The 11238-nt window shown below is 38.3% G+C and overlaps 1 protein-coding gene across 3 annotated transcripts in view; it reads left to right on the plus strand.

Annotated features, from left to right (window-relative positions):
• RAB28 (RAB28, member RAS oncogene family) overlaps window positions 1-1680 on the plus strand; it is a 61719-nt gene extending 60039 nt beyond the window's left edge. The window contains exons 7-8 of one of the 3 annotated variants that reach the window (XM_039551097.1): window positions 12-109; window positions 1005-1680. In XM_039551097.1, coding sequence (XP_039407031.1) covers window positions 12-104 — 93 coding nt within the window. In that variant the 3' untranslated portion in view covers window positions 105-109; window positions 1005-1680. Of the gene's footprint in view, window positions 1-11; window positions 110-1004 lie in introns of those variants that run through there. The other 2 variants (XR_005601775.1, XM_039551098.1) reach the window with 2 other exon arrangements.
• Window positions 1681-11238: the final 9558 nt, after the last annotated feature.

Consider the following 11238-nt stretch of genomic DNA (forward strand, 5'->3'; position numbering starts at 1 on the left):
ATGGTTAACAGCATGTTGTCAGGGCAGAACTAGTGAAATATCCTGAAGAAGATAACCAGCATCACACTTCCAACTGCCAGAGCAAAGTCTGCTCAATGCAGTAGTTCAGGTATTGATGGAAAACTCGGTTTGTTTCTTTTTTATAAGCTGCGTTGCTTTTACATGAAGTAACAACTGTTAAAGTAAGTTCTATTGAAAGATTGTGTTTTGTATATGTAAGCACTTGCAATACTCAACATGTTATTTTGGAACTCTGTGTACAATTAATTATATAGTGTTTCTAATAATCAGATAGTTGGTAGAAACTTTGAAATGCTTCATGTATTCAGTGCTGTACATTCAAAATATTACAAAGCTGTCTCAGATGGAAATGGATGCAAAATTGTACATTTTCGTCTCCTCATGTAGGAGAGAACATCAGTCTTATCAAATGTTTTGTAAATAGAATGGGTAATATCTGTTAGATCTGTATTGGAGAATAAATATAGTATGCTTTTTATGTTAATGTAATCTTTAGCCAGTATGCCTATCAAAGCTTTTTAAAAATATGGCTGTATTTAAAATTTGCTTTGAAGTCTGTCCATGTTTTCTGATGAAATGCTTGTAGTAAAGACAAAAAGGCAAACTGAGGTACAATTTCCAGTTACAATTTAGGCAGCTATTCTTAAAGAATGAATGGCACAACTTTTGCAAATAAATTTTGCTTTATTACTCTCATACAGAACAATTTTCATGGAAGTAGAACTGTATTCACTGCTTTAGCAAGAAAGTCTTATTCCTTTTGTAGTGTTGTGAAAACTACCAAGGCACTTGTTTCTCCTTAGTATGAATAAACTGAAAATTACAATCAGAATTAGCGCCTGATAAAGCTTCCTGTAAGGTAGTGGAAAAAAACCTGGCTTGTTTGTTGTCTTTCCCTTCATATTTCAGTAAAAATCTGTTGAATGCTTTGCCAGCATGAAGGTTGTATTTTTTGATTGTTACTGTGTTTTCTTTTATGACAGAGGGTGGTGAAGGCAGATATTGTCAACTACAGTCAGGAGCCTGTGACAAGAAGCGTTAATCCTCCCAGAAGCTCAATGTGTGCGGTTCAATGACCACGCTGCTCTTCTCTGGTTTGATACCTGTGCAGTCCTCCTGCCTTGACACAGGCTCGGGGATTACCAGGAACTTTAACAGGGACCACCGCAACAATGCAATTAGAGGTTTCGGAAACATGTTGCACCCTTGTCCATTAAGAAGCAGCAGGCAGTTGTTTGACTGGCTGAAATTCAAATATGTGTGAGACCACACATTTGAAAAATTAAGGTCTATATTCTTTTAAATTATATTTAAATAAAACTGTATAACTGTGTTTATGTTTTCTCCTGTCTATTTGACTGATACCAGAACAAAAATGGATGAGGAAGCCCTGCATTCAAAATGCTTTTAAAGACATCATCATGGAAGTGTATTTTGCCAAAGCATTTTAAATTTTTTTTTCTCCAGTTATTTGAACTAAGACTCAGAAAAATGTTACTTGGAAAAGCTGTTGCTGGAATAATTTTAAACATATAATATATTTTATCTAGGGATAATTTTGAAAGTGTTCCATTAATATATATAGTTAGCACAAAATGTATAAATTGTATCCAGTGAGAAACAGTGCTTGAAATAAAGCTGTTATTATAAAATACCTTTTCTGATGTCTCAAGTTGTCTCCATGGATGCTCTGAAAAATGCTAGTGTTTTTGTGTATTTTTATTACCACATCAGCATTACTTCTTGCAGTAAAAGATAGGCTTATATATCTTTATGAATATGGATGAATCTCAGTCAGCAGTTTGGTCTGTAAATGATGAGTGATATATTCAACATGCATTAGAAACTGTTGATAGATCAATTTGCATCAGTCACTTTAAATAACTAACAGAATGACTTTTGGCCTGGTACTCTTCTTTCTAGTTGAGAGTAAATGACAAAAATCAGTCTGCTCTGTGAACTTCACACTTCTTCCCTGTTCCTTTTCTAGCTGTGCACACAGTTCTCTGCTGGCACATTTGAAACAGAAAGGTAAGGAGAGAAAAAAAATTAAGCTGTCTCAATTCCAAACTAGAAATCTTTTCATGTTTAAACTCCAGAATGTGCTTTCTTATCACCATGAGGAAGCATTTGGAGATTCAGAAAGTAATGAGGCTCTGAGGGAAGCTTGTATATCACAAGTGAAAATCATGAGGTTCTTCAAGTGAATGTTACTATTAAACTGTTCAAGCAAGTGCTTACTAGTTGGAGCAATTAAACAATTAGTAATTTAATAAAGTAGCTAAACTATTTTAACTATATTAAAAAAAGATTGCAGATGGCAAAAAGTCCTATTTGTTAGCTTAACACATATAATTCTGTGATATGACTTAGTGTGTAATGTTTAGCATTCAGGTATGGGAAATTCTAAGAAAGAAGCCTAGATATTGAGAAGATTATTCTACACTAACATAGGTGTGATTTGCAGTAAATTATTTATTCTAGAGTTACAGTCTGTATTCTTGCTCCTTCCCATGGAGTTTGTGTCCCACTTGCTTTAGTGTATAGTTAAGTGCAGCTGTAAGGGGAACTCTCTTCCACTACCACCAGATGAGAACTTCTCTTTGAAGAGTTTTTCTAAAGTAGTTACTCAGTTCACAAGTTTATGGCCTCCAAGGCAGGTGGGAAGTTTTTTTAAACCCTTAGATTTCTTGGTGTGTTTGCGGCCTGAACTCTGATGGTATGTTCAAATATTAACAAGAACTTCCCCCTCTGAGGAGCTGAGCACAATTATATGCAGAGCCCATTGCTACCTTGAATAATAAAAAATTTTTGCTTTTACATTTTGGGTATCCTATAGTATGAAAGATGTTATATGTGTCCCAGTCCGAGCTGTTTTACAGATGGATTTTGTGTGTTGGTCTCATCACAATTTTTATTCTTGGTGCCTATTTTCCTAGCTGTCTTTGACTTGTACATCCTTTTGTATTGTATTCCTATTGATCTTTCACCAACTGCTGTGTTAAAGGCCTACCTCCTCTGAAGATATTGTTGTTTATGTTTCCAAGCTGCCCTCATTCTTCCTAATGTACATCTGTATTATTTATGCTAACTGGGAATCTCCTCTCTTCCGTGCCCTCAGCCCCTCCTTTTGCTGCCCCTCTTAACCTCCTCAGCTTTTTGTATTGTATACTGACTTCCACTCTCTCTGCTTTTCCCTACCCTTCCTGCCCCATTGAGATCCATTACCTGTCCACCTTTTAATCCTTACAAATGAGCTTTGCTCTTTTTGCTCAGCCTTGGGGACCCCACCTTGAGCCTTCTGATTCCAGCTGCAGTCTAAATCCTTGGCTGTGGTAGCTGCCTTTGAAGTGCTGCAGCAGCTGTGATTGAAGATTGAGCAGTGCTGTTGCTGGTGCTATGGCACAAGTTCCTCAGGCAGAGCAGAAAGGTCAGAGATTATTCTGGGGGATTAAGCAGTATGGAGAGAGGGAGTAGACAGTGTTCTGCAGGGAAGGCAAGGTGACTGGATGGATAGACACAAATCTAGTTAGAGAGGTGTGTAAGGGAAGGCAAGCGAGCCACTGCTTTGGGTCCGGTTGCCTTCTGTAAGTAACATCCTACCACTACTGATTCACGTGATTCATATATAGTAGAGTTGAATTGTGCCATATTAATGCACTTAAAATTTTTTCCAAGGTGAGAACTCGTTGAAGGCAATTCAGCAAACAGTAATGAAGTAAAAAATGCAGTGCTCTCCAAAAGTGAGGCGACATATGCTTAATGTCCACTGACATAGGGAGTGGGCTGGGACAAGTGAAGCATGTTTTTTCCTGAAGCTGAGGCCAGATGAAGGGAAGAAACATGTTCAGGCCCTGATCTTACACAGATGCACACTGGTGAAGTGATCTGCCTGCTCAGAGCTGTTGCAAGTAATCATTTCAGTAACAGCTCTGCAGTTAAAGATTGTTGCTAAGTTCAGCTCCTCGCTAAGGTCAGTCTCTGTGATGTGGTGAACACCAGTAGTTACATTGTGTCTGGCTGCGTTGTAGAATATCAGTGCTTTTAAAACACGGATCTGAAGCATTATTAGACTCAATGCAGCTTCTTATCTTTTGTGGTTCTAAAGTTTGGTGGAGTCAAATTGAATCTGTTTCACAAACAACAGCGTGAAGGTATTTTCCCTTACAACCAGATGCTGTCAGTCCCAGAACATGTGATGAGTTCATGATCTCCCTGGATACATTGTTCTTTTGACATTTCATAAAAGCACATGAAGCTGCTTTTTAACCAAAATAACTTTTTTTTAAAATGTTTTAGACACATACAAGATCACTAGGAAATTATGTGAAATGTGCTATTTTGAGGAATTTGAAAATTGTCAGTGCTATCTATCTGCATCATTAGGCATCTGAAAATTCCCTTTTCTTTAAATTGCTGCTTGATTTTCACTGGAAGAAAAGGCCTTATGAATCAGGCAGCTTCTTCTAAATGCAGAGCAAATTTACTTGTCAGCAGGTGCACCTGGTAATGAGCCTGATAGGCAAAATTTAATAATAATTTTGTAAAGAAAAATATCATTGTAATATTTGAAGGTGGTTATTCTGCTTTTTTGTGAGAATGGCAATTTAGATAAATTGCAATTGTATTTTTCCTTTTTACAGTTATTTTATGTCAGGAATATGATTGCTTTTCCACAAAAGTTTATAATCTTTGTTTCATGATGTTCTTGACATTTTTACAAAGTCATACTAGAGAGTACTGTTTAGAAGGTAAACATTGGTATATCTAACTTGGACTGTACTGTGATGTTAATGTTTTGACAGAAGATTAAAGCACTGTTCTGTAACATAAATAACAAGTTTATAATAATGGGAAATTTTCTGCAGGGGAATTTTTCCTATTTAGAATACTTGCATGCATTTCTGATGTAGCTTAACAGTTTGTATGAGGGGCCTAATAGATGTATTTAAAGCAGCATTGACTTCTATAGAAGTTATATTTACAAAGCTGGCACGATTAACTACTTTTCTTTCTGGAATTTGCACATTATTTCCCAAGCAAAGATGTTACTCTACAATGCTGTATTCTTTTCTTTCTCAGTTCAAATACTACTGCTTAACATATAATCTGATTTCTTTAGGCTGCCTTTATTTAAAACCAACTCATAACCACTTAAAATGTCAAAATAGCTGAATGTTTCTGAAAAGAAAAAGCCAAAATATATCCATGTTTGCATAGGGGTAATGGTGTACATATGAGATTAAAACTCCAGTCCAGATAATTATCCGTAGGAAGCAAATTTATACTCTGATTTCAGATGCTATGAATAGAATGTGATTAGAATTTTATGTGTTGCAGTTTTATTTGCAAAATACACAGGTCCTATATAAAACCTCTTTTTATAAAGTACTCTCTAGAAGCCTTGGGGATCCCTGTTTAACTTGCAAATGCCGAAGTTTGATCTTCCCCAAATAGAAGATAGTGAAGCTCCTGAGTTCCATGAACCGATTTCTATTTTCAGCTTCCCATAGAGAGCTGACTGTTCAGCCAATTTAAACTCTTTTTTTTTTTTTTCTACTCCACTTCATCTTCATTCATTTTGGCACCATTTTGAACTGGAAGACTTCCAGTTAGTTAATTGGCCATTTGCCTTGTTTTATGTGGGGTGATGTCAAGTGCTGAAATAACCGATTGACTGAAAGCAATCTTGTTTCAAAGGCTGGTCAGAACCAAACCTCAGAAGGTACCAATTTCAGGTTTGTTTTGTATTTAACTGCTACACAGCAGTCCTTCTCCTAGTGGATGAACCTCGGAGAAGAATATAGATTTGAAGTCAAGAACTTGTGTTTGCTCAGATACCACATTTAGAGCACTGAATTCTGGAGGAAGTAGGAATCCAGATCTTTTTTTAATATCACTTTCAAGACTTCCTCTACTTCTACTCTGTAGTGTCATACTAGCAATCAATGTTTTTAAAAAAATATTACTTCAAGTCCCCATTTTAAAAACAAAATGTGGTAAATATACTTTGGTTCAGGAAAGTTTTTCTTTTAAGGATGAGTGGAAAAAACTGCTTATGTTGTATGAAATATCACTGGCATAGTTGAAGATACTTAATACACATTAATAATCATATTTGCTTGTCATTATCTGCTAAATATCCTGTATTCTGCTTTCTACTTTTCTTACTTATTCTTTAGAATGATAATGATTATAAATAGAAAATAAAACACCAAAGCAGTTTTAATTAATTAATGCCTCAGAAAACGTCCTGCAAACTGCTTCAGGCGAACATTTTTTCTTTGCTAGCAAAACTCCATTTCTGTCCTTTCCTGGGCTGATCCATACCAGGTAGCTTGGAGGATCATGACCTACTAATCCTTTTTGATTTCTGGTGAGCTTTTAAAAACAAAGTAGACCAAGAAACATCAAAGGGGGATTTAAAAGACACACACTGTGCCCTGAAAAGTAAATGTTGCTTTGGAAAGCATTCTCTCCTTTAAAAAAGAAGTGAATGCTGTGGTTCAATATTATTCACCAAAAGCACTTAAGCATATGCTCAAAATTAAGCATGTATTTAAGTTCCCTTGAAGTCTATGCTGTTTAAGTAGACACTTGAAGCTGAATACATTCTGTCATACTTTGCTGACACAGAAATTCTGGCTCCATTGAAATAAATGCCTTTGAGGCTAAAGTTCTTTCGGGAATTTCTGTGTTGTTTCTTAAATTTTCTACCCATTGTGAAGGGTATAAACTAAAGCCACTCCCAAGTTAAAAAGAAAAAAAAAATGGAAAAATGTTTCTCATACAGTCAGTTGTTTTTCTGGTATTTTCTCTAGCATGAATAGTATGGAAATTGAAAAAATAAAAGTTGAAATGTGGTTTAGTTTTGTGAGCAGAACATTTACTTGACATTGGGCAAGTTGCTGTTTTTGGAACAAATGCTCCTCAGATCCATAATGAATCAGAAACAAAAGAATCTGGAGGTGCTTGACAAGTCTCATTGCAAACTGAATTCCGACTGATAGTGCGGGAAAACATATCAAGTTCCCATTTGTAGTGTCTGAATTGCAGATCTGACATGGAGGATAAACAAGAGCTGGTACTTCTTAGATTTGGGGAGGTATTTGATCACCATCTTGGAAAAAATGAAGTGTGATTTCTGGATATATTCCAGTATTTGTCAGAGAACGGTGAGGCAATGTTTAACTGCATAATGGAAACTGGAGAGAAATTTTGACATCCCACTCATCAATCCAATTGCTTTTTTATCTCTCCACTGTCTTGGAAAGAGAGCAAAGTGTAAACCAACATTTGGCACAAATGGGCTGTCTGTGCCGTTTAGGAGCAATTTGCATGTAATTGGTAACAATTATACAGACAACCCATTTATAACAGGGAGTGAGCTCACAACCTAGCATAAACTACAAGAAAACTAATCATATCCCCCAGGAATCATACACTGATGTAAGAAAGGAAATGGAATTTTTTCAGTTGAACCTCTTTACTGGTTTTATCACCCTGAAATTCAAGGGTGCAGATAAGCCTGTAGTCAACGTTCTCAAAAGTGCAACTGGTGTTTGTACCAATTAAGCTTGAATATAATCAGAAGTCTTAAAGAGGGTGCTCTCTTTCTCGTTTTCCCTGTGGTAATCTTCCTAACTAAATGGCCAGCCTTTGAAAGTTCAGAGTTTAACACTGTTTCCATGTGCTCAGCTGCTGAACTGATGAGGTGGCTTCCCAGTGTCCTCTGTCAAGGGCACCTGGTGCCAGCCAGGTCCCCAGCAGAAGAGACTGAGGTGGCAGGTAGTGGTGATACTGAAGTGCAGCTGAGCAGGCTTGGAGAAGCTTCAGCCAGATATTGCAATTGAGGAAGTGTGAGTTAATTGACTGAGATACAATTAGTTTGATTTGTGCATGTCAGCAGCAGTTGAATGTCTTCCTCTGTCTTTTGGATAAAACACCAACTGACTTTTTAATTATTGTTACTGTTTTTTTCAGATGGGTGGAAACATACTGTAGTTGTTCTAGTTGTGACAACAGGTTGGATGTTTCTGTGTCCTGCGGTGGGCAGTCTTTTCCTCTTTGGTTGAGAAGCTTGTTGCAGTACAGGCTCACTACCCATACTGATTCAGGTTGGACACTGTTTCTGATGCAGCTTTGAGAAAGTTCGAATCCAGATCCTTGTGCAGGCACTTCATTAGCCAACTTTCTGAGGAGCATTTGGTATGGTGCTGCAGTATCCATTTAAAGGGGATGCTATAAGCAGCTATGATAATTCTGGTCTTTGTGATTATTTCTCTGCTCTTAACCCCCAGCATGGCAGAAGTGCTGGGTGATGAAAACTGGTGAATAGGTGAATTGGTTTTTTTGCCTGTTTATAGGATCTTGTTTGTCTAATTGACACCTAGTCACCAAGAAATTCAAATGACAATTTCTTTGAATTCATTTGGAACTCGATATGGCAGACCAGCATTTTCAATGGAAATTGGCAGAATCTTTGGCTCTGAGTTGGGGGAGCTGCAAATGCTCCCTGTGTTTGTACAAACCACTTAAGCTGTCTATGTCCTGGAACTCTTTGCAGGCAGACCACAGTGCTCCATCCTGCGGGGCTGCCGTGGACATTTGTGGGAGTGTCCTGTGCTTGTGTACTGTGGTGAAGTGGTAGCTTTGACTGGTTCCTTGTTTAGACATGGGAGACATCAAGCAATATTTTCTAGGATTCTTGTCAATGCTTCCATTGTGCAAGTGTACAGTCTGGTGGTGTCCCTCATGTAGCTAAATATTTGGGATGGACCTGGACAAGGTGTATTTCAGGTAACCAATAGGCTCAAGTTTATAAAAGTTATCCCAGCAAGGTTAGTTGACTGTTTACATCATGCAAGCCATACACATTAAAAGATGTTGTCTATTTCTGCTCAGAAGACACAGCTGGCAGCTGAAGGCTAATGCAAGTGATCACTGAGGTATTCTGGCAAAGCCTGAAGATAGATGAATTAAGGCCTGAGTGTGCTTTAATCATATTAGTGAGTCTTGGGATTCTTTTAAATTAATGAAAAAAAAATTAGTCTTTTTTTCTGGTCTGTTGCTTTCCCTGATTATTTTTGTAAAAACCAAAAAATTACCAAAACCACTTCTTAAAAATATTTTCTTTAACTGTTCCACTCATTGGAGCAGTGGTTTCTGTTGTGCCCTTCACACTGGCAGCCATCTTCAGCTTCAATTGTTCTGGGCTATTTCTTCTATCCCTGTGTATTTTAGCCCGCAGGACATTGTATTGCTCACACACACAGTTACATCTGTGTGTATATAAATATATGCGAGCCTCCATACATTTGTGCACATAATGAGTGTCTTGGTAGCTGGTGCTAGCAAAGTTTTAGATGTTGGGTTCTCTCCTCACCTCTCTGTATTTACTGCTTGAAGCCAAATGTTTCAGTACTGCTAGAAGTATATATTAGATTATGTGGCTAAAACTTGCAAACACCTGCAATAATTAATGGTAGATATTAGATATATCTGTGTCTAAGCTACGTTGACTACATCAACACAGCAAATAAAGCAGGTCCAAGGAGCCTTGCAGAGCACTGGAATGTTGCTTGCTGTGGAGCAGAAATGACATGACCAGAACTCACCACCTACTTTTATTTACATGGTGCAGTAATGTTACAGTGGGGATACTGCAACACGCGTATCAATCAACGAGGCCGGTGGAAAAGAAATATCTATGGACCGATTCTTGATGGATGTTTCAGAGATGTTTACTTCTCCAGCCGCATGGCCGGGGCTCTGCTGAGGAACTGAGGCAATCACGGGACCCGAGGGTCCTTGCCCACGCAGGGAACACAAACCAACCCATGGGAACGAGGCTGAGCAGGGGCAGGGAAACCCCGTGTCTGTGCCCTCAGGGCCCCTCTCCCAGGGCTACACGGCGGGGGCGGGACCCAACACAATAAGAGCTGCAGTTGGAAGTAGGGCGATGGGAAGATGGCTGCAGAATGGGAATGCAAACCAACTCTCATTGTCATTTTCACCAAAGCACTTGGATGTTCTCAGTAGTATCAGGCTACGGTATTTCAAATCCTCCCTCCACTGTCACTAAGGCAGCACAATTATTTATATGTTATAATCTGGATTGAGAAAATGATCTAGCTTAAAAATATGGAAGAGGAGCTTTAGAAGAAAGGATCAAGGTGGCCTGACATGCATTCTTTAAGCATGGCTGAGGTGACAGTGAGCTGGAGCATAGAAGCACCACTGGTCAGTGTTTAGGTGAAGACAACTTCTCATGGAATCACAGACCTGGGAAAATGTGTACCTTTTGATGACCTGCAGTCCACAGGCCATCCAAAAGTTGTAAAGAAAAGTGGCCTTTTTTTCATCCTGCTCACCTCTATCTGGCCTCCTCTTGACATCAGTTCCACCTGCAGAAAGCCAGTCTGCAAACACATCCTTTCCTGGGCTCCTAGGTATTCAAACCACTGTTTCTTTTCCCCTGCATGTTGCTGTTAATGGCATAAACACAACAGATGATGATTTTCAAGAATTTCCTTTTTTTTTTTTTCCAAATGAGCTGTCTCATCAAAGAACATCTGGCACCAAAAGACAGGTCTGACTGTGTTCCATATAGGAGATATTTCAGATGCCTAAAATGAGACAAGTACTTGAGCATCTGGTTGCAGAGCTAGGGTTACCTCAAGTTTTGAAAACTGATATCTTTAACTTCTTTCTATATAAAATCGTTTGTGTTTTCCTTATAAAATTCAATGAAGAAAGATGATTACCTTAAGCATAAAATGACCTGCCCCTTCTCTGTACCTCTTCAGTGGTTTCTTGAACAGCAGAGAGGAGAGAGAGAGAGGAAATGCAGAGTGCCCTTTCAGCCTATATGAAATCTGTTGCAAAGAAACACTTTACACTTCTCCCTAGGTTTTCTGGCACCTTTTTCACAAAAGAAACAGTTGCTGTTTTCAGTGTACCTTTCTATTCTCTTCTTCCATCTGAAGGTAAGTGACTTGAGGAAGGGACTGTAACTTTTTGGCATAGATGACTCCATACTGGTTAGAGGCTTTCTTGTATAGTTTTGTTCCTGGATCAAGAGCAACCATGTGGGAGAATCATGTGTTTAGCATATGGCTGTCACTGACTAATGTCATTATGCCCACATGCACCGGAGCTGAGGTTGCCCACTTGTATGGAAACTGCAATCCCTAGTTAGTTTGTATTTGCAGTGTA

The sequence above is a fragment of the Corvus cornix genome, chromosome 4 (assembly GCF_000738735.6).
Source record: "Corvus cornix cornix isolate S_Up_H32 chromosome 4, ASM73873v5, whole genome shotgun sequence".
NCBI classification, from domain to species: domain Eukaryota; kingdom Metazoa; phylum Chordata; class Aves; order Passeriformes; family Corvidae; genus Corvus; species Corvus cornix.